General features: G+C 42.0%; 1 protein-coding gene across 5 annotated transcripts; it reads right to left on the reverse strand.

Annotated features, from left to right (window-relative positions):
* Nucleotides 1-6,364: 6,364 nt before the first annotated feature.
* Nucleotides 6,365-22,448, reverse strand: LOC144932905 (sodium/glucose cotransporter 1-like). 5 transcript variants are annotated; one of them, XM_078857303.1, is made up of 13 exons: nucleotides 22,344-22,448; nucleotides 21,727-21,786; nucleotides 20,791-20,895; nucleotides 18,408-18,513; nucleotides 17,187-17,267; nucleotides 15,213-15,430; nucleotides 13,562-13,697; nucleotides 12,675-12,782; nucleotides 12,174-12,324; nucleotides 9,495-9,663; nucleotides 8,579-8,794; nucleotides 7,093-7,170; nucleotides 6,365-6,490 (listed from the first exon to the last, which is right to left on the reverse strand). In XM_078857303.1, exons 3-13 carry the CDS (start codon nucleotides 20,884-20,886, stop codon nucleotides 6,365-6,367), a joined length of 1,485 nt encoding a protein of 494 aa, XP_078713429.1. In that variant the 5' UTR covers nucleotides 20,887-20,895; nucleotides 21,727-21,786; nucleotides 22,344-22,448. The 5 variants fall into 5 exon arrangements, with proteins under 5 accessions (XP_078713429.1, XP_078713428.1, XP_078713427.1 ...); XM_078857302.1 differs by having other exon boundaries at nucleotides 6,365-6,562; nucleotides 7,060-7,170; XM_078857301.1 differs by having other exon boundaries at nucleotides 6,365-6,562; nucleotides 7,051-7,170.
* Between the last annotated feature and the right edge of the window lie 1,589 nt (nucleotides 22,449-24,037).

A 24,037-nucleotide genomic window follows, 5' to 3' on the forward strand; every position in this document is an offset into this window, starting at 1 on the left:
TTATATGGTTTTATAAACGGGTGTCTCCAGATATTGGGAGTTATGATTCTACCCTCTTGTGATTATTTTTTAAATCAATAATAGATTCATTTTTTACGAACCCATTAATCGATGACTGTATGCAACGCTGCAGTTCTTCTTTGAATGCAGCACACACTAGACCGCAGTAGTGCAGTGTATATAACTACAATAAAGTACAGTAATGATTTACAGTCAATCGTGAATCCATTGCTGGATGAAGGCCTCACTCCAGTTTCAACTGTGTGAATTGTTTGGCCACACTGCACCAAGCTGGCCTGTGTGGGTTGGTGAGGAAGGAGCCAGAACCAATTCAGATACTGTATCTGTCACTGATGTGAAACCGTGGCCAGGAATAGAACTCAAGTCACCGGGTTCACCCAATATAGAATGCATCATCATCAGCAGCCACGATCTATCCATTGCTGGATGATGTCAAGCTATCACCATCTCTCACGGTCTCACGATGCAACATCCATCTGGCTCCTGCACGTTCGCTGATTTAATTGCTCCAAGTCTGCGGTAGGATAACCTGGAGCGTGCTCTCTCCTTTGGCTGGCAAACCACCCTTAAGTCTCAATCCACCCTGTAATGCCACACAAAATCTAAGCCCGCACCTTGTATCACAACCTTAACGCTTATTGACTGATGCATTTTCTATTCTGTGCTATAACCAGTAAAATTCCATGTTTGTCCTCTCAAGAGCAGTGATAATACCACGGATACGGGAATAATTTCTTACGCATGGTGATATGGGGGACCAATGTTGTGAATCCTACGATCCGTATCCGTGGGACTATTCTTTGTTTTACTCCACTTATCAGGAAAGCGTGTCTAATGGTGAATTAAATGCATTTCCTGTTGAACTCCTCGTCTGAAAAAAATTGCAGATAAATAGTATGCCGTTTCATAAATAACTACTTTTTTGGGGTAAAACGCTCATAATTGTAAGAATAGGGCCGCCGAGTTTCCGGTCACGGATAAGAGTGTTGGTTAAAAATTTGGTGTAAATTGTTTGAATTAATGGGTAAAGGCTGCAGCTAAAAGATGAAAGGACTCTTGTGTGCCAGGGTATGGTGAAGGTGGAGGTATCTGCTTGGAACACATTACTGCGGAGGGAGCTGGTAGGAACGTTGGGTTGCTCGGTCAATGGCCAGGGTCAACGGCAGCGTGGTGTATTCCACAAATATGCCCGACTGTGAGGGCGGGCACAAGCCGGCGTGAGTAGGTTAAACGTTGAGTTTTATAAGGGCACCACGGGGTGACCAACCCCTCCCCACCCAGCCCCATCCTCCCCACCCAGCCCCTCCCCACCCAGTCCCACCCCTCCCACCCCCCACCCAGCCCCATCCTCCCCACCCAGCCCCTCCCCACCCTACCCTCCCCACCCAGCCCCCCCTCACCCTCCCCACCCAGCCCCTCCCCACCCGGCCCCTCCCCACCCTCCCCTCCCCACCCAGCCCCTCCCTCCCCACCCAGCCCCTCTCTGCACGACGGACGGACACAATAATCCCCTTATGGGCTGGTGTACCAGGAGGTTCCTACCAGTATAAACCATTGGTCGTAACGTAAGCAGGCTGAACAGCCAATGTGGCATCATGAGTCATGTTCAAAGCAGTGAGCCATGACTTCAGTGAGTAGCAATGTGTGGGTGTAATGATTAATAAAAGGGCTTATACTCAGCGCTGTCACAGGTGGTGTCATGTTTAATATAAATAATAGGGTTACATTCAATGTGCACTCTGGACGCGTTTTAGCAAGTAATGAAGGCATTAGACCCTCGTACAAAAAAACACCCCAATGTTTACTAAAATAAATGCGGTAGTGCATCATTAAAACATAAACTGTGAAACAAAGCAGTGAAATGAAATAACTTAAATGGGTTAAGTGTGGAATTTGTGTTACACGGATAAACCCGATGAATGGTAATTTCACAATCATTGCCATGATACGACCATTATGAAGGCACCTTCACTTTTAAGAAGCCTTTAAGAAGCTACCGCTAAAGTAATTACTTTTTGCCGATTGAAGCATTTGTAACAGGCAGGATGACTCATTTTTTCTTTAATGTGTGATACTGTATTGTGCTTATTATTCAGTGCCCACTGACACCAGTAGTCGCGAGGCCTGTGACTGACCAATTGACATTTGGACACCTCACTTAATTGCCTCATGCTGTTTATGGCCAACGTAGCTGCTGCCGATGCTGTTAGCGATGGTTTGGTGTAATTAGAGCTCGTAATAGTGGAAGGTGACAGTAAGTACAGTACGGTAGACTGTGTAGGACTGAAGTGTGATTGTATCACTCCCACTGTGCTGTACACTGATGCCCCCTGCTGTACCTTGTTGAAACACAAAAATTTAAATGCTCATTGTACAGCGTGGTCCAGATGTCTCGTGACCCCCCAATTTAATTATATAAAATTTTATATTTTTAAAGTATGGTTTATTTAAAACAAAAATGAATATTCAAAGGGAAACGCACACATTTGGGGTCAATTAATTGTGGGCCACAAGACATCTGGACTACCTTGTAGTGTACGTTCCAGGGATGATTGTATCCTTCATTTAAATTCGTGGATGGATGCGTTAACATTACTGTGCTATGAATAACAGAATAATCATTGCATGCCCTTTGTTTTGTAAGCGTTTAGGACTTGTGATGTAACGATTGTAAGTGCTGTTACCTCCACTTTGCGTGCCGTTCACTTTTTTATTCCATTTTCTTGGTCACATCCTTGGTCATGTTTAATCGGCATGCGGATGATATATGTTACTGATTGAAAACTTTCTGCAGTCGCATTAGTGCGGTGTTTTTAATTATCGAATTAAGTTTTTCCAAAAATGCTCCGTTATCATACTCTCTTTGATTGATGCAGGGATGTCACAGTCCATGGATCACGGTTTGATGTATGTCACAATGCACAGCGCAAAATGTGGTTCGGCCCTTAAATAGTAAAATCAGGGGTTGTACAAAAGTCAATAAAAAAATAAACACGAGTAATGCTCTCCTATGCTTTTGCCTATCGCGCATTATGCTCTAGCTGTCACCATCCAAGTATAAGAGAAAAGCCTGGGACGCAAATTGATTAATTGGCACTGGTGTTGATATTGTACCAACATGTGTTGACTTGTTTCTACAGTACACATTTAAGGGGGCTGGGTTTAATATAATCTGTTATATTTTCAGTCACAATTATCTTACTTATTGAACTACATGTTTGATATTGGCTGTCTTATGTTTGCCTCGAATTAACGTTGTCCTCTGGCAATATTGTCGTTTCATTTGCATCCAATCAACCTTGTGTTAAATTTTGCAAGGGCAATTACGTCCGACATTTTTGTGGTTTATCCGTGAGAACTCAAATTAAATTCTAATATCATGGGACCTCCTTTGCCAATACCAAAATATGAGAATAGGTTTTCCCCTTTTTTATGGCAACAAAACAGGTGTTAAGTTGTTAAAACACCAAACTGAAACCTTTTACACGGAATCATGTCTGCATTAACCACAATGCTTGCGGTCAGAATGCAAACAAAAAACATACTCTGATAATATATGCATTGTCCTTGAAACTCATTGGTCCACACCAGAGACAGCTTTCGTTCGAGCCTAGTCTCAAGCGATGTTAGACCAGAGGATGCCAAAAGGCGTTTCAAAAGATAATGCACTATCAGAGTAATGAGAGCTCGGGTTGAGCAGCTATATCATGGGACCTCCTTTGCCAGTACTAAAATATGAGAATAGGTCTGCCCCTTTTTTTCTGGCAACAACAGATCTTAAGATGTTCAAACACCAAACTGAAACCTTCTACAAGGAATCGTGTGGACCAATCAGTTTCAAAGACAATGCATATATTATGAGAGTATGTTTTTGTTTGCATTCTGACCACAAGCATTGTGGTTAATGCAGACATGATTCCTTGTTTCAGTTTTCAGTTTGGTGTTTTGACATCTTAACACAACTGTTTTGTTGCCAGAAAAAAGGGGAAAACCTATTCTCAATTATAATATTTACATGTTTGCTTCCTCCGTGCTAATAGATTTAGGTGATCAATATCTTTGTGGTGGTTGTATAAGCTGCATCGGATGCTCTCATTACGTTCTCATATACCAAATGTATTCCTCATCCTTATATATTCTCTTTTTTAGAGTGTGCTTTGCCCTCAATTAAACGTTGTTTCATTCCTTTGTAAGGTTGGCCTATTTATTCATCTTCATTGCTGTTTTTTTGGGGGGCATTTCTTGGAAGTATCTTTAGCTGATAGTGTCTCGAGAGCTTTCATGTTTTCTGGGGAAATTTGTATCTGACGGTACCTTTCAAATTAAAAATGCTGTTTAATTTCCAGAGCGACAAAGAATTCCCACTCCTCTTTTTCTCCTCCCAAAAAACTACAAGTACTGTAATGTGCAACTTAACAAAGTTAGAAGATAATATAACTTTAGAGGGGAAAAATTAAAACATCCCATTGGCTATAATGACGAAGAATTTGCTGAGCTACCAAGTAGCAACATTGTCCCCATGAACATAAATTAAATTAATCTCGACGAGAATGATATTTCAATGTGCGCAAATTAATCTTCAGTTAATCACCGCAAACATCGCACACTCGTCTCTTGATTCATACATAGATGTGTAGCTCATGGAATTTTAATTTGAAATGTCCATTATAAGGATAACCTCGCAGCATTTCATTTATTACCATACGAAAGGAACATGAAAAAACTAATTAAAGTACATTTATTATGGTAACATTTCCCAATAAAAACAGTATTGCATTACCAGATCTATTTTTTCAATTAAAAATAATTAAAATACATATGCATAATGCAAACAGTACTTAATGTGTAATATAGTGCGGGATTTTGAACATAGAAAATTGGCAGCTAATTCAATGACTTTTTTTAACAAGGCTATAATGTGGAAAGATAATTAAGAATGATATTATAAAGGCGTACAATTGATATACATTTCTCATGACCAAATCACTCAGAACGTACCCAATTTTGTCAGATCTTGGAAGCTAAGCAGGTGAATGGGCCTGGATAGCGATAGGGATGGGTCACCACCATGTTCACCAGGTTGTTATTGCCTGCGGGGCTATACGCTGGGCAGTAGAGAGCAGTAGAGTACAATTTATTGTGGTCTCGAGCCTGATTTTTATGCCCCCATGCTTGTCTTCACCAGCGTGACTTATGGTCAGAATTGCATAAAAAAATCCGTGACTTTTCTTATCGATTGGAATGTACAATACACAAGTTACAATCTAATATTGTCTATACATGTCTTCAGATTCTATATTTGTGGTGTTTTCATATCCTGCTCAAATGGGCGCTGATGTTGTGCCCATCTCCCGTTTACAGCCCTGATATAGTGGTGCAAATTACACATTTTTATGGCGGGCACAAGTTTACTATACCTTATTCAAGTACAATTACATTACCTATATATCCAGTGCAGTTGAAACATGAAGCATCTGATGTCATATATCTACAATATGTTTGAAAATCTTAAATTCGTTATTTCAAATGAATTGTAAAATATTTTGTATAGACAACCTGGTTCATTGAAAGGGGAAAAATACAGGCTATCACTGATTAATTATTGTAAATATACATAAATAATAGAAAACATGTATTTTATTTCTACCAATCTTAATATTATTGTGCTCCTTTAGAGATTGTATTGATGTTTTTCACACTTTTTCACACATGTACTACCATGCATTGACAGTTATTTCATATGATGCAGACTCAGGAACAAGCTGCACCTTTTAAATCAATTGCACAACGCAAGAGGTGGCGCGAGCACTGCACTGGCATCACTGCAATCCTGAGTTTGAATCATGATAATACCAGGATCTCAAGTATGCCTTCGTGGATGGTCTCTGGTCAGCAATGACTGCACAAAAATCCAGTCACGTAAAAAAATGTTGTTACGTAATTTAAATAAATGGCAGTTCTGGTTATTAAAACTATCAGATCGACTGCCACACGGAGGACTTGTCTAGGAATATCCCCCCCCCCACCCTAATGTGGATGAAAAAAGGTTATTTGAAGTAATCTCGGAGGTAGTTTTGTCCTATGTACTTCCTTAGGCTGTTCTTTAACATATGCACTGACCTCTCTGAGAGTTTCTTATGGATTTTTCATCTCATGCTATGACACTGATAGCACAATTAAAAAACTATTTTGATAAAAAGTCACGTGAACAAATTGCATACTGCAGAAATCATGTTTCACTCTTGTTTTTTATCCAAATGTGATTGTTTTGCCACTGCTGCTTATGTTTATTTGAGCAATATGTGCCACTTAAACTGCAATTCGAAACTCGTTCATGAAATAATTATGCATAGAACCCCCAGAAGAACACAGCAACTGTCATGATTATGATTGCATTGACATTGTTAAAGTTTCTCCATAGAGGTTTTTCAGAGATATCTGTGAGCAGTTTTTCTTGGGCCTCCATTTGCTCCTTGGTGAACTCTTCCTGGGGGCCAGAGTCCAAGCCACAGAACCACATGCCCGCCTTTCTCAGGCAGCCAACACAACCTCCTGAAAAGGTACATTCTGGTTTTAATAACACAACGAGACCACACTCGGTTATCACATTTATCATAGATTTTAGTGGTGCTTTGGATTTGCAAACCATCTGCATATTTACGACCTCAAATCATCACGGATGGCCCCGATATTGTCAGTTTTCTTGTCAGATCTCGGAAGCTAAACGTGGTTGAGTCTGGTGAGTATTTGGATGAGATGCCTGCGAATATCACTACTTGACTTGTGTTGGATTATGTGAAGCTATGTGTTACCCTTTTGCGTGGGAATGCCTCGGGGTGCTCCGGTTTTCTACCACATGAAAGCCGACAAAAACTCACGAATGAAATTGAACAAATATGCCAATGCAAGACCTTCCTGAAAAAAAGGCTGGCAACTCAGGCTTTGTATGAGTAAAGGACAGTGTCAGCATTCACTCCTGGATGCACCTGCTCTGGTTTTACCTGGTGGTGTTTTGTTTTCCTCAATTTCCTTTGCTTTCTTCGCCTCCAGTTTCTCCTTCATCTTCTGTGCATTTATCTCCTTTTCTTCTGCATCCAAATCTTCACGCTTCTCCTTGCTGTGGCGGAGACTCCACACCAACCTATGAAGCTGTAGGGTGGCACATGAGGATAGGGATTTGCGTTTGTAGGTCACTAACAATGCCCCCGCAACTCAAAGTGCCTTAAATCACACCTCAGATTAACTCTTCCTGCTATTGTATAGCCAAGAGGACCACTGGTGGCAGCTGTTCATTTAAACAAATTTTTTTAATGCCTTTTTGTTTTTTTCTACATTGCACTATCAGCATCATGCAATGATATGAAATATCCATTTGGATCTCTTGTAGGGCGATGCAACGCTTCCTCGTAGAGAACAGCCCATGGAAGTGGATATTATAGAGCTACTACCGAGATCCTTGTAAGCGATCTGTGGTCCACACAGTCAGGGCCAGATTAAGGCCTCCAGAGATTAAGTGAAAAATTATTTAATTTGTGAATGCTGAATTTTATTTGTTGTTAGCCTTGTAAAAATTATTTTTATTTAACTTTGTTTTCCTTTTGAAAATATTACTGGGGGCCTCACAGTACGTGTACTGTGAGGCCCCCAGTAATCTTAATCCGGCCCTGCACACTGCAGAGAGCAGAACTTTCCCACCCGCCCTGCGACAAACAGTAATGTTTATCACATTACAGTAAAACCGATGTTTTAATGCTCAGAGCTGCGATTTTTCCAAAATTAAGTTCAGAACCAAATTGTATGTGATAGCGTTTTGTGCAGTCATTGGTCATAGAACTGAGACCATCAACTCGAGACACTAGAGATTCTGGCTTAATTACGGGCAGCTGCTTGGATTCAAACTCAGGATCTTATCGGTGGTAGCTCAGAGGTCTGACCTCTGGATCACCTGGCCACCTCAGAAATCCTGCGTTCTAACGGGGGGGGGGGGGATGATTATTTCCAGAGGTCAACCATTCTTGACTTGCCCACGAAGTCAATACTGATCCCAGAGGGCTGAAGAGTTAAACCAAACTCCGACTAGGATTTAACTCACAACCTTCCAATATGTCAGAATATAACCCGCAACCAATGCATTTTGCTGCATGTTACCCAGATTTCAATTGCTCAAAAGACCTTGTATTTGCATTCATATTTAACTTGCTTCTTATAAGTGGACTTAAGGTAAAAAAGGCGCAATCCTGCAATTATTTGCTCACACTACTGCTGACTGAAGGGCCTGCAATAGAAGCAGCTCTAGAAAGCTCTTCGAGTGTGTCTTTGGCCTACTCTTCCATGCTGACCAGATGTCTTGAACCCCACCACATTTGACTTGCCTATCGGTTAACTTCAGGGCACCCATTTATACTTCTGCGTCGATATAAACGAGGCGATTTGATAAACTTGCTCCATTGTTTCAACTGCCACGAGGGGAGATCGAAACCAGCAAGCCGTTAGACAACATCGGCACCCCAAGTATCTGTATCGTGTCGTGTGCATATATGTTTGCAATGGTACTTACGTGTTTATCGTCAATGGGTTTTGTGAAAAGTGAGATGACCACAACGAGAACGCAGGTGATGGTAAAGAGGATAATTGCAAAGTAGAGGTAATGCACACCACAGATGATAGTGGGGCAGTTGGTTTTATTTTTGCAAGATCCTGTGCCATAAGCAAACTCAGCAATCAAGCGGGACATGCCAATCAGAAAGCCCAGAATGAGGCCCCAGAAGGCTCCCTGCAAAGGCATAAACACAGACACAACATTGAAGAGAAACTCGTGAAAATGATTGTATGCACCACAGCGTAAAACATTCAGCGCATATACTGCACAATCTTCGATGCAGCAACATTTTTTTGTGATCGACTTGGGTTCCGTGCAACTTTAGTTGCTGTTTTGTAACTTAAAAACAATGTTAGGAATGATTTAAAGCTGAGCTTTCTTATTGTTTCAGTAATTGATTACCCAACCGTTCATGAGTCCGATTTCTCGAACCTCGGGTAAAATAAAAATAGTTCCGGGGGAAAAAAAGTGTCACTTTTGTTTCCACATGTGCCGATGGATGGGAGGTGATGGGCTTCGCTTAGTGAGATCACCAGCATCGTCAGGAGTGTTACACTTGGTCTGGCTTGTGGTGCAATGGCCATGAATACATGGGCCTAAGTGATCAACCACAGAAAATGGTTGATTTTCAATATACTTAATTGACACATCGTCCCAGCTCTAGAATGATGTATATACAGTAATTAGCAATGAGTAAATGAAATCATTAACTTTCAACAATGCTCTCTTGCACATGTGCCAGGCGGATTGTTACTTCGCAGGATTGTGAGAGGTGGTAACAGCTTGGCGAGGTCTTCATCCAGCAGTGGATTGATCATGGCAGACTACGACGATGATAACGAATACAATACCTATGGCACCAGAGGACCCTTACCTCCTCATTGACACGCTTGACAAAGATGGCAAGCAGGAAGACGGCTGCGATGGGGGGCCCCAGGTAGCTGGTGATGGACTGAATGTAGTCAAAGAGTTGCCCACTCTGAGCACCCTCAATGATGGGAATCCAGGCGATGCTGATCCCAATGAGCACCAGAATGAACACCCTGCGAGTGTGCGCGCACACACACACACACATCCAGCCGTGCCAATGAAATTCGCGGACTTCGATAACTCGCCTATAGCCCACGACTTAACCTCTGGCGCATTCACATATACACGTGTGATGTTTCAAGCAACCATTCCTGGGTGCGGACTATGGTTTCCTGATAAACACTCTACACCCACCCACATACACGACTGTATATGTATACTAAGTATACTGTATATTACGTACGTATCCACTGGATAAACAGACCAAATCACCTGAAATACACTTTTCTTCGTTCTCAGAAAGCTAAGCATCGTTGAGTCCGCATAGCGCCATGTGTAAACAGGTGTTATAGGCTGCTGCTGGGCTACATTGATGTGCGGGTACTATCCTTCCACACTACCATGCCACTGGTGCCCATCTTTACCAACCCACGCTGACCAGTGCGGTGAAGTATGACCGAATAACACCCACGACCCGCACGGCATAGGGAGACCCTCGTACAGCAGGGGATTGACACAAAGGGATATGCATGAACTTTGGTGAGCGTGCAATATGCAAGCAACACGGGGCGAACTCGTGAATATGCAATTGATGATGTCCGCATCAGTGCATGGCGAAAGCTTGCCAGAAGATTTGCTCAACACGCGGTCTAACCTAAATGAGTACAGTTGGATAGCGAGTACCTATGTGCTTGCTTACATACATACGATTATTGTAGTTTTTTATATTCTTGGTTCTTTCGGTAAAGTCACGTAGAAGGGAAATAGTGAAAAAAGAGTTTCATTGTTTTATTGTTATTATTTTATTATTTCCCTTCTACGTGACTTTACCGAAAGAACCAAGCATATGAATCCCTGCAGTCACGAAAGCTTTACATCGAAATATTATAGTTGCGTTGCCTAATACGACGTACTGGATTGTAAGACCCACATAAAATTTGCCTATCCATTAAGTTACGTGAATCTGGTCAAAGAACAACAGCCACCATCCACTACTAAGTGGCGGTGATGTTATCATGGAGCTTGTGCCAGGCTAGGTGCACTCTGAGGCCATGTGAAGTGTGGACATACCTGTCAAACCATACAGTTTACCCATATTCGTGTACAGGCAAATTGAGTTTTCACCATATGGCGTGCAGCCGTTTAAATACGGGCAATTTTTTTCTATTTATTTGTGTTTCTCCCTTGTGATGGGACTTTGTAGGATGAACGTTGAGATTTATAACCAATAAGGTCTGAATTGGTCTGTAATAAAGTAGGGCACTGTTTAAGGGGTTAACAAGTATGAGTGTTGAAGGCTCACTGACAGGATGTCACGGAACAGACCCAGGTGCCATGGGTTGACTTGTCTGAGATGACTGGCAGAGGCACCACCCGTGCCCCCTACTGTGCCACACTCATGCAGACTAACTGGATCATACAGGTAGTCCCCGAGTTACGATGGTCCGACTTACGATATTTCGATCTTAGGATGGTGATAGCGATACGACAAAATTTCCATCAACAACCTAACATCGTTCACGTATGCAGACGACGGACAGAATCTTGGTGACTACAGTACAATGTGATACGTTACGATACGTTCAATGCATGTATGATACGTAGCTTTAGCGATTTCATTTTAGGGTTACCACGATACGATACGTTCAATACATGTTAAAAACTTTCTATTAACTTTGCAGTTCATATAGGTAGGCTAAGAATTTACCTTGTTTCTTTTTACTTTACATTTACTGTGCAATACAGTATTGTAATTAATAAATACATACAGTATATAGTTTATACAGTACGGTACTGTAAAATTGCTGTGTTTTGCTAAATTATCACCATATTTTTGACTTACGATGGGGTCGTCGTAACGCGTCTTCATCGTAAGTAGAGGACTACCTGTATATGTGTATTGGTGATACGCGCTGGCAGTAAGGGATCGTGTGGCAGCGCGTGGTGATTGGTCAACTAGAGTGGGTGCTCACATCGCGGTCCGCATAGGCTCCGCCCCCTCGGGAGCGGAGGACTATGAAAGGCGATGCGCGCGGGCGCTCGGGGAGTTGGTAACCAGTGAAGACGGAAGACGGAGGAGGAAGAGATAGGGCCCTGAGAACCCTAGCCCCGCTGTCCTTGTAAGGGCCGGGACGCTGTGTGGCTCAGAGGCGGGACCTTGGGACCCGCGGCCGGACGTCCTTGTGAGGGCCGGGCCTCTGGGACCCAGTGGCCGTGATCCATACCCAGCTGGGGGTGGGTCTGTGAGTTCCCCTGGAAGCTACGGGGCTGGAGAGCCCGTGTGTGTGTAGCCGGGTGGAACGTGTAGCGTGAGCTGTAGTTGACCACACGTGTTATTGTGGCTAAGGAAAGTGTTAATAAAGTGTGCTACCCGTCAAGTGGTCTCCCGCTGTAATTTACAATATTACATATATAAAGAAAACAACCCCAACTCTTGCTTTAAATTACAGGTCATCAAACGTGTCTTATAATCTGCAGAATACAGTGACGACTGCCTTGGAGATGCACACTTAGCCACACACACCTGCCAGCAAGCATGAGTTCACGCTCGGTGGCACTTGTGCGAATTTTGTTGTAGATGTCCAGGGTGAAGAGTGTGCTGGCGCTGTTGAAGATGGAGGTGAGGGAGCTCATGAGGGAGGCCAACATTACGGACAGCATCAAGCCTCGTAAGCCTGCACGATCCACAGCACCACACAAGAGATCGTTAGTGGAAAGAGGTGGAATCACAACAAACAACACGGTCGTAGACAATGGCAATAACACGCTCTTGCGCATATTGTAGCATTTGAGCTGTGGTAATTGAATTGGTTCATAGGGACACCACTTTTTTATGACCAAACTGCCCAGAATTACAAACTAACTTCCCTATCCTCGACCAGCGTGGTGAAGTATGGCCAATTATCACCACCCACACAGTATGTGGGGAGGCCCTTATCCAGATTGGATTAACAGGCAGTTGATTTAAAATAAAATAAAAATCGCTCGTGATATCCCCCAGGGGTGTGTATGTGTGATGCCTTACCGTTTGGCATGAGGTTGATGACAAGGAGTGGGTAGGCAATGTTGGTACAGCCCACGTCCGTGTCGCAGTACTCCTTACATTTCTCAGGCTCCACACATGCCACAACATCTAAGAGATCACCGAAGAGCAACACAATACACACAGTTGTGTCTTACGTGCTCAAATACTTCAAAACGCGTCTAATTCATACGCTTAATTAAGAGCAGTTCTAGTAATGTTAACAAGGCTGATCGAGTACCGTATACGTATAGCAAACGGTACACAATCTAGGTGCAGTAATTCTACACCACTAATTTATTTTATTTTTGAAACCCCCAATATGTTCATTGAAGCAGTAACTGTATATCTCAAATTTTTAAATATCATGTGATCAGACACGAAGTTGCAGTGACAGAAACACGTTGACAGCATGATAATCCAATAACGAATAGCATCATTAATCATATTACAATACCGTATTCCCAAATTATTTATCGCCAGTTTATATAACCCAAGACATGAATTGCGTACGTAGTGGAATGGGTAGCACACTGGGTGTGCAATCCAGAGGTCGCTGGTTGAATCCCCAGGCATTGGAGTTTAAATAATGGTGGATGTTTCTTAGACCTCCCTCCTCTATCCACCCAGCAGTATAAATGGGTAAACCACAGTCAATCGGCAGGTCACGTGTCGTGAGGTAAAGTGTGGGTACTGCCACCTCATCCAATACATCCGGCCAACATGGGAAAGTAAGCCAAAATCGTGGAGGCCCTCCTGCCAAGAGTGGTGTGAGCAAGTAATTGCAGGCCTGTAACTTTTCCTTAGTAACAACATTGTATTTGAATCATGTTTTGAATAATTGTATGGCACTGTATAATGATTGGTATGGCTTTTTTTGTTTGTTTCACCTGTGTACAAAATGCGGCTGATCATGCCCGGCATCACCATGAGGTACATGGGCATCAGCTTGAGGTAACCACACATGATGCAGCCACCCTTAACGTGGGACATGTCCTTGGCAGAGAGGCAGCGTTGTACAATCACCTGGAGATATGAGGTAAAACAAAACAAAACTGTTGCTACTGCATTGGCTGTGGTGCAACAAAGACAAATGATAAAAAAACTCAAAACACATTCGTTTATAACGCCTGCCATAAAACAGGGAAAGTAAAATAAAATAGGCGACGTCTTGGGCAAAGGAATTTTTTCATAGCAGAGCGATGATCTTAATAGCAGATAGAGAAGGTCCCTCTCTGCGATTATTCTTTGGGTCTTTCGGTAAAGTCACGTAGATAGGTTCAAAGAAAATAACAAAAATAACAAAAATCTACGACGTTTCAATCGCAACGCAAGCGGTCGTCATCAGGAGGAAAAAAGAGAAGAAAGCTGCTGAGGCAGACTGTTTAAAAGGTTTGAAATGGGTGTAGCCCAAGGGTCATAAAATAAGTTGGTGGGGCTATTGATGTTATGTCAATAATGAGCATGTTAATGTACGATGGAGGACGACCTCCACAACGAGCACGCGGAGGTGGCTATGTTAATGTGAGATCTGCCATTAACACGCTAATTTGTCACATTAACATCACTAGCTCCGCCCACTTCGTTTTTGACCCTTGAGCTACACCCATTTCAAACCTTTAAAACAGTCTGCCTCAGCAGCTGTCCTCTCTTTTTTCCTCCTGATGACGACCGCTTGCGTTGCGATCGAAACGTCGTAGTTTTTTTGTTATTTTGTTATTTTCTTTGAACCTATCTACGTGACTTTACCGAAAGACCCAAAGAATATGAATTCCTGCAGTCACGAAAGCTTTAAGTCAAGATTCTCTCTCTGCTGTCAGCTAAAAACTAGACACCACACAACCCTAACCACTTGGGAATTTATTTACGTAATAATTTTCAAAACCAGTGAGGGTTTTTAGGTAAACCAAGTCAAGTGCACATGTTTTGTTTTTATATAGGAACATCAAGTCTTGCAAAAGGAGAAGTGTTTTTATAAATGATATGTATAATCCTGAAAGTGGTTGGGATTTGGCCTCAGCAGATGCATCGCAGTGGTTTGAATGCTTTTGTGAAATTACCTGTGACATCAGGATTAATCACATTGCCATTTGCTCATGAGATAGCAGCATACAAATATGACCTCGTCATAAGCAATTCAACAGACCTGATTGTGATCATTCAAATATGTGATGAAGCCAAATACATTTATTTTCGCTCTACTACTGTGGTACTGGAGTACAATCTTCACCAGCAACTGACCAGTGTGATGAAGTATGGTCAAACAATCCTCACGACCTGCACTGCATGGGGAGGCCCTAATCCAGCAGTGGTTTGACTCAAGTACTGTACTTGTAGTCAACAAAATTACCAATCTATCCCAGTACACAAACGACGTAACGCTGCAGGAACACATTGATTTGAAGGTAAAGATTTGTTGGAGGGCAATTATATCACCGAAGTCCGTTTCCCGTGTCCCGCTTTGCCCCGTCTCTCTGCAAAACCCCGCTGCCCGTGATATGGAGGAAACGCTCGCGTGTTCTTTTTCTGCGCGTCGCTCACCTGATCGGTGCACCAGTACCAAGTCGCGATGATGGTCAGGCCAAATAGGAGGCCGGGCCATGGTAGATCGCCCGTGATGGGGTCCCTCAGTAGGTTCAGAGAATCCGGACGAGGTGTGTAGCACTCCTCGCTGATGTTCATCTCCGGCGGTGGCGGCGTCGGGATGGCCAGCATGTATTTATCGTACATGGCATCGTAGCCCCCCACAGCGTTGAACGCTGTCCGGAAAAGGGGCGCGTGAAGGGAAATGCACGAGATTAACGTCGCACCGTTTTGCAAAACAAAAGACTCCCTCCAAAAATATATAGCCCGTGTTCAATTGTTTATTGTCTTTGCCTTTGTGTACACCAAGGCCGTAGCCACGGAGTTAACATTGGGGGGGACCAAATCTTCCAGGGTGTCTGGGGGTCCCAACCGAGAAAAATATCTCAATTTAAAAACTAATTTCCTGCCTAAAATATTAAAAAAAATCACTAACACATGGGATGGACTTTTTATTTATTTTTTACAATGATGTCTAATAGTGTATTGTATTACATTGCTCTGTTTTTACTTTTTTACCATTTCTTGTTTCATTGTATGTAATGGCAGATATTAGTGATTAATAAAGTACAACCATAACCACAATCATATGAACATAAATCTATGCATTGATTTATATAAAGACGAGTCCAGATATTGTGGCCAATGTTTAGCAAATTGTTGCTTTTATTTACATAGCATAGCAAACATTTTTTTTATAGCAATATATTGGGGGGACATTTTGAGCATATTTGAATATTGGGGGGGGGTGTGTCGCCCCCCAATATTTGTGTCCCCCCCCATTATATATGATAATTACGGCCTTGGTGTAAACGTGTTGGTATGTTTAAAGTCAGTAATTCAGCAAAGTAAGATGTCCATGTGCAGTGACTGGTCAGCGTATATAAAATATTACATATTGGCAGTACGCAGTTGAGACGATTCAGGATATGCCAAAGTTTGGGATGGGTTTTTTTATCGTCCTTATGCAGAAACTTTCTCTTTTAAGAAACACATGAGTAGGTTGGCCTGGGGCTTCAACTCATAAATGTAAGACGTGGAGGTACGCATGAGCTCTTTAGACTACAGTATTGTACTACTGTACAGTGTTACTCAACTCCTCACGCTTTATCGCTTATGGCTGCCGTGATGTCATGGTTAGCACACTGATCTTGCTATCCAGAGGTCACCGGTTCGATATCATTACCTGGCCATCGAAACGACAGGCACAAGTCTTATATTCCCGCGCTACTGTCTACCCAGCAGTATGAATGGGTAACACCACAGTTAGTTGATCGGCACGGTAAAGTGTGGCTTCTCCCACCTCTTCCAAGATGTCTGGCCAATGTGTAAAAGTAGACCAAAATGCCCTCTAGAGGTTTCTCTCTAGAGCTCCCATCTAGTGGAGGCCCTTGTTGGCCAGCAGAGGTATGAGCAAGAAATTGCAGGGCTGCACCTTTACCTCATACTTGTTGGTAAATTGATCTTTACCTGTGTTCACATATCCCCAACTTTATGCAGGACAAGAGAGAGCCGTGCCTCAATGCTCTGGCAAGCCAGCATTGGGGTGGTGTTCATTTCTGTTTGCGAGCCAACGGTGGAACTCGCAGTATTCCAATGGTGTCTTATTTACACATTCCAAAAAGTTGTGGTAGTCCAAACCTGATTATTATTTGCAAGTACGATTGTGATCTCAATCCAACGGTCACGATTCAAGTTCATGAGTAGAATCTTTTTTTTCTCTCAACTATACTTTCTTGTCCGTATTGTGTCTCATTCATTTTGGCGATCAACCACCGACGTGGAATCTTTTTTTATATATATGTACAACCTGTGTCAACAAACCCCGATGGGGATTGTCGCAATTGGCATCATGTTGGTGATATTAACAGGAGTCAGCGTGTGCGGCCGATAGGGGACATTTGGGGTTGTCCCCTGACAGACCGAGCTCACCGAAGACCATGAGGATCATGGAGCCCACCAACATGATGACAGTCTGCACGGTGTCGGTGTAAATCACCGCGGTGAGGCCACCTGGTGGTGAAAGTTAAAGACAGAATTACAAATTTATCACCATTTGAAGAAGATTGTACACACCTATCGTGAGGACTTTTCAAAGTTTCTTCCATAAACTCCTTAATTAAGTACGTATTATTCCGAAAATTACGTTTCTATGCGCGGTGGGGGGAGGGATAGAAGTGGTTTTGCCTGCTGCATTGTGAAGCCGGATCCCCGAGTTTGGTTCCTGGCCACAGCTGGCTTTCGTGGAGAGAGATATCTAAACCATCTTCACCAACCTGCACTGACCAGCGTGGTGAAGTATGGCCAAACACCCCCATCCCTGTGGGGATGCCTTCATCCAGCAGTGGATATAGAGCTGTACATAAATGTTGTATTGTTTAAAAATACTTTTTTTTTTGGGTTAGATCGCGTAAATATATAAATGTGTCGTTAAACCCGCTACCACCCGACAAAGCCAACTAGTAAGGTTTGTCACGTAGCAAACCACAACATTTACAATCTGAGTACGACGTTTCGCCAGTAATTACAACTAGCTTCATCAGGCGATAGCCAGATTTGTGGAGAAATCCTCCTGTTTCTTAGCTTCCTTCAAAATAATACAGTTGAAAAATCTTGTTTCACCGATCCAAAATGTTTTTTCTAATTATTCGTAATCACTTCAAATGATTTAGAATAGTTTAGGCATCAATTGCACCCATCTCTATTCAAGCAGGTGCAGGTATAAACAAACAAACTGAGAATGTTAAAATTGATTCATGAACACCTTTCCATTGCGAGGAATTGATATCCTTATTTACATAAACCTCTAAAAAAAGTTATGGCTGCAGCACATTGTTACCTTTAATGTTGCATGGAATTAAAATAACATAGTCATATCAGTACACGGTTTATGCCCTTGCATTTTTCTCTGCGTAATTTTTTAATAATCTGGTCTTTATTTTTTTTTGGTAATTGCACGATAAGAAAAACATTATCCGCACACTAAAGGGCTCATTAAGAAACGTCACGTTCAATTTACTGTGCGATGCGTACACGACACTCGGTTCCTTTAAATTGCCAAGGCGTTAAATGACAGTGAAATTAGTGCCACATTATTCGTTCCACCCCCCACGGGAGGCGGGGGGGGCAATGTCACAGATGCCCTGTGCTCACCAGTCACAGTGTAGAGGCCGGTTATTATAAGGAGGCAGATGACAGCCAAGTAGATATTCAAGCCGATCGCTTGACGGATAAATATTCCTCCGGAAAACATGTCAGCCTGTAACAAAACATGTCAGCGGTAGGCTTTAGCGCTCGGAGTGCACGCTCGCTGTTATCACGGTTTAACGTCGTTCCTACAACTTCGCTCACTCATTCCACCATCCACCCACGTTGGTGACTCAGTGTACCAAACTGACTGTTTCGTCCCGCTATGGGTGCTTAACCCACCACACCGCAGGTCGAAACACAAACTCACTCAATTGAAGACGTGTGTTAACGCTTATCTGCAGTATAATGGCTTCAATTGTTCTGTTCGTTACTGGCCGTTTGGCATTTTGAGGCTTCAGGCCTGTGCTCAGAAATTTTGATTAACAAAAAATAATTGATGGTCGAAGCGACTTTTCACACTTTGCCCACCTCCCGTCTCCCATCCAGAGGAGGATGTGATCTTGCTCAGCTCCATAACTTGAGAATTGATCGTTTGATTATTTTTTTTGCTCTGAATAGTAAAACAAGTAAATAAATACATTTGTTGTTAATAAGATGGCTTCTTAACCCTTTTATTTTTCTGTAAAACATTTCCATTGCTCTGTGAAACAGTCATGGAAAAGGTGACGTTCTCAATTGCATAAGTTGCAATGGCCAAGGTGCAAACCTACTGAGATAATGATTTACTTTGAACTACTAATGTCTACACTGCGCTAATTCTCAAACATGCGTAATGCATGCACTTGCAGTTAGTTTTTTTGGATATCCTTTTACATTCGGATTACGACGTAACTTTTATTTTTACGATAATAGGTCATTATGTTTCCCAAACTACTAATTATACGAGGCACACATTTAGTGGCGCTGCCATGGTATAATGCTTAGCGGACTCGACTTGCAATCCACATCTCACAGATTCAATCGCCCGGCAAAAGTTTTCAATAAATATAATAATTAACCTGATATTTTTTTTTTTTACAAATTTTATCTACGATCAGACACTAACAACTACTTCAAAATTAGATTTTTCTGCAATAAAAAATGTTGACGACTTGATTCAACTACTTACAGTTAAAGACGTACCCATTGGAAACAGCTCAATTGAAAGATTCCATTCTTTTTTTATGAGAAAGAACAACAACGTATAAACTTAATACTCTTTGAGGGGAAGCTCCTATATTTTACCGTCAGATTTGAACATCATAAATGTATAAAAAAATTTCGTTCAAACTGCTTTAGTCCGAAGATCTGTAAAACAATCATAGATAGCACAATGGTTCTCGCTTTAATTGTATTTGTTGTTTAACGCTCTATCAAATGAAAAAATCAATCTTATATTTTGAACGGTTTATGAATTACACGCACAAACATGTTCATGAGTGACTTAAAATCGAGATTTGGGGTCCTTAAAATGAAAAAAATATTTTTTTATATTTTACTGTTGTTTTTGTCCTAAAAGCTACATGTGTACCAAATTTGAGCTGTCCACCTTGTCGTCTTCGAGAGCGTCTATGGGACAAACCAGGCATCACCTTCAGGATACAGTGTAGTGTTTACAGAGAAGTCCTCGTTTGTGCTCTGCTTTATGGCTCTGACACTTGGACCCCTTTACCATCGCCCTTTACATCAACTCAACAATCTCCAGCAAAGACATCTGAGAAGTCCGATGGGGAGCAACTGGCAAGATAGAGTAGCTAATACTAAAGTCCACTCCAGAGCAGGAATGACTGCAGCCTCGCTGGCCTGGACACATCGTCATAATAGAAAAAAAACAATTGCTCTTTGCTCAATTCCATGGAGGTTGGAGAAGTAGAGGAGGTTAACACTTGTGCTATAAGAATGTACATCACTCAAAATTGAAAAGACGTGGAATTCCTCGGGGTTCATGAGAAAAGCTGACTCAAAACAGACGGCAATGGCATGCAGGCTTGTTCTCACACTGCTCAGTTGCTTGAGAGATGGTGTCTTGAAGACACGAATAAACAACAAGCTAGGCGGCGAGGGTCAGAAGTGGTGGTTGTCGAGTGGTGAAGCTGGATCTCAGGAGTTACACTTAGCCCACTGTGCGTGTGATCTCTGTGGAAGGGTGGCTTGTCGTTAATATGCTGGTCTTGCTCGTCACAAGTGAACTCACAGAAACCAAACATGAGCAACCGTATGAGATGCCAAAGAATGATCGACTCCTGGTGCAAGATAGGTCATCGTCCTTGAGGATGGACTGCAACATGATGATGATGATGATGATTCATGCTCCTCTCAATGAACAATGCAGTCTGCTTTATGTATACGTGCGACGATGATGCCACCAAACACAATCCGTTCCTTGTGAGAATAAATGATGGCTTACCGATATTTTGGTGAGTACATAGAGAATGAGAGACAGGCCAGACAAGTAATATTGTATCCTGCTTCCCCCAAAGCGCTTCTTTAAGTATTCTGGCATTGTAACGACCTGTCAGAAAATAACACAAACAAACAACAGGTGATGTTATCGCAAAGACGTGCAGAGCTTAACACGTAGGCTTTCGCGACCAATATTGTTCATAATCAACGATTTTTGGGTTTAGATCGCGTTATTTATAAATGTGTCGTTTTTTACTGATTGGCCGTGTCGGGTGGTGGAGGGTTACGACACATTTATAAATAACGCGATCTAAACCCAAAAATCGTTGATTATGAACGTGCAGAGCGTTGGTGCATAGTGGGTTGGTTCCCCTATTTGCGCTGGCACATTTCAGAAGCAAAACTGATTTTCAGTTTGAAAATGAATAGGTTGTTTAATTTTAAAAGTTATTGCATACTCTGCAAGCGGCTACCTGAACCTGCCGATAATGGAGGAAGGTAAAAGTTAAATGCTGCATCTGGAATTATCTGGTAATGTAGATACATTTCATATATACATTGCGATGCACATGAATGTAATTGCAAGATATATTTGCCTAATTCATCCACAGTGGTTTCCCTTAACATAATGAAGTAGATCTGCAGATGATAGCATAATGAATACACTGAGCAGATACATGAGGCATAGATGCAAGTACACAAAGTTATGCTAATACTGGAAATCTCACGAATGACATAGTAATCAAAACTACTTGACACGTAAATAGTCAGAAGGTGCAGGTGTTGTAAAGTTTTTTGGATGATTGACGTTTGTACAATCTGTGCAGGTTTGATTTCCCCCTTGCGGTATTTGCGGATGTTAATCTGCATTGTTCAGATTAAAATCACAGAGTTAATATTTCCTCTTCACTTTATCAGCTGCAACGTCGTCGGCTCTTACCCCTGCCGTGATGTAGATTGGCACAAACAGCCATCCCAGCAGCACCACAATAAACAGAGCCTGCAACAAAAGAAAGGTTTTTTTTTATTTTCCTGAACAAGATGGCTTTTTTGTTATAACACGAACCACTATATAAGAATGGCATTTTCATAAGAAGAATTTTAGACTCCCTCAACAAAAGTGGAAGTTACCACCAGAGAATGCCACTTTGTGCAGAGAATAGCTCCATAAGATTGCATCACCGAACTCTTTCTGAATTCACTTCAATAGGCCCTTAAAAGCGTTAATCATATACCAGTCAAATCAAATGAATTAAAGAATAACTTAACTAATGAATAATGTAATTTAAGTGAATGTTTAACATTTCTATCATGGATTTTTTTTTGCACAGTCAATTGGTAGCATGAGAAAGCAATTGCAGGGACTGCGACTTTAATGGGTTTTTTATGACAACTTTTATTCCAACTAAACAATCGAAGAACGTTAATGTTACACACAAAACATTTTTTTTCCATGAGGGCCTTTCCAATTAAGCCAATGTGTAAAAGTGGCATCTCCCGGTGACGTGTGTCATCTCGACAAAGAATTGCAGTGTTCCATCGGGGTGCCAGCCGTACATTCCATTCGAAGCCCCCTTGAGCAATCCCGGCCGCGGCTCCTGACCCAGCCAGGCCCACGAAATGTCCGCTGCCAATATTGCTGGCAAACAGGGAGGCACCGATCTGCAAAACATGCACGTGTCAGCTCTCGGCACCAACCACTGCTCCCACAGTAGCTCTGAAGGTTGCCTTGTGTGACACTTTACAGTTAATAAATAAAGGTCTCAATGCAGCTAATGTGTCAAAAAAAAAAGTCAGGGCCGATGTAGTTAAGAGACAACCCTGGTTAAACACTTCCTCGAACCGCAGTGAGGCAGCTGCTATGTATGTGTTAATGTACTACTAGGCTACCCTTGCTCCATTTGCCGCTTCTGTGCTAAATGTGAATAAATCAATCCATTGAAAAGAGGGGGCCGGTGAGGGAGTAGCCAGTGCATTTTCTTGGCGGTGTAAAGTTTAAAACTCGAAGGTGAGAAGCACAAATGCTTCAAACATTAATGTTTTTGAGTTCAATGCACTGTACGTGTGGAGCCCATAGTTTAAATCCTCTGTTGGATTAAGACCTATTCACCCTGTGCGGGTCATGGGGGTTATTTGGCCATACTTCCCCATGGTGATCAGTGTGCCTTAAGAGCATTAGATACAGACGAATACAAGTATAGTACAATAACACAACTGATTTTGCAGCCCCATGGCAACCTATTCAAGCGTTGTGGTCATCCAAACAATCACTACACTGCCTCAATCCTACTCAGCTTCTAATATTTGGATAAATTTGGGCGTATTATGGGCCATTATATTTATTACGAGTTGAAAATGCAATTGGTATGACATGCCATTAAAGATTTAGACGAATGACACCATTAGTTTTTTCACACGTTTTTCAAGTAAGGTTTGAAAGTTTTAATGCATTAACTCTGTCAGTCTGCCTGCAATAGGGGACACGATACTTCTCTTACAGATGATCCAATATATATATTTTTGAGAAATCTGTCAGAAACATTTGAAAATGAAGGGCACTTACAGGCCACCACACCATGCTGCGACCAGCAAGGAAAAATCCTCCCACAGTGCTCCGGTTACTTTTGTACATGGCCTGTGAACACGACACAATTTTACATAAAAGCAATTGATTATCATCATCATCATCATTATGTTTCTGATCCTATAATGTCTTAACAGAAGTCTCTGACTGGAACATTTGGGATTTTTAATAGCTGAAAGATACAGTAATAAATGAATGTTAAATATGAATGACGTTACATTTACATGTGACTTGGTGTATTTTAAAACAAAATCATTATGGGTCCATTTAATTTCCACATGTCTCAAAGACTCGCCCTGACATCTAATTTGGGTACTGGCATGCTATAATCAAAGTACAAATTACAAAGACTCTGACACAGTCGTCAATACCACAGCCATATCATTACGAAGTAACCAGCGAATATTCCTCATAATCAACGATTTTTGGGTTTAGATCGCGTTATTTATAAATGTGTCGTAACCCTCCACCACCCGACACGGCCAATCAGTGAAAAAAGTGTCACGTTGACAAAAGACAAATAGTTCACTGCTTTAGCCCACCGGTGTGTTGAAGCGTGGAACCACAACATTTGCAATTTGAGTACGACGTTTCGCTGGTAATTGCATCCAGCATCATCGGGCAATTCGCCAGAATGGTGAGGCTGATGATGCTGGATGCAATTACC

The sequence above is a fragment of the Lampetra fluviatilis genome, chromosome 6 (assembly GCF_964198595.1).
Source record: "Lampetra fluviatilis chromosome 6, kcLamFluv1.1, whole genome shotgun sequence".
NCBI lineage: Eukaryota > Metazoa > Chordata > Hyperoartia > Petromyzontiformes > Petromyzontidae > Lampetra > Lampetra fluviatilis.

Excerpts from the sequence above, each read along its gene's own strand:
- LOC144932905 (XM_078857299.1), bottom strand. The coding sequence starts at position 20,886 with ATGCCAGAATACTTAAAGAAGCGCTTTGGGGGAAGCAGGATACAATAT. Across the intron at positions 15,431-17,186 it reads CATGATCCTCATGGTCTTCG|CGTTCAACGCTGTGGGGGGC; the intron begins GTGAGCTCGGTC and ends TTTTCCGGACAG. Across the intron at positions 12,783-13,561 it reads CAGCCGCATTTTGTACACAG|ATGTTGTGGCATGTGTGGAG; the intron begins GTGAAACAAACA and ends GTGATCTCTTAG.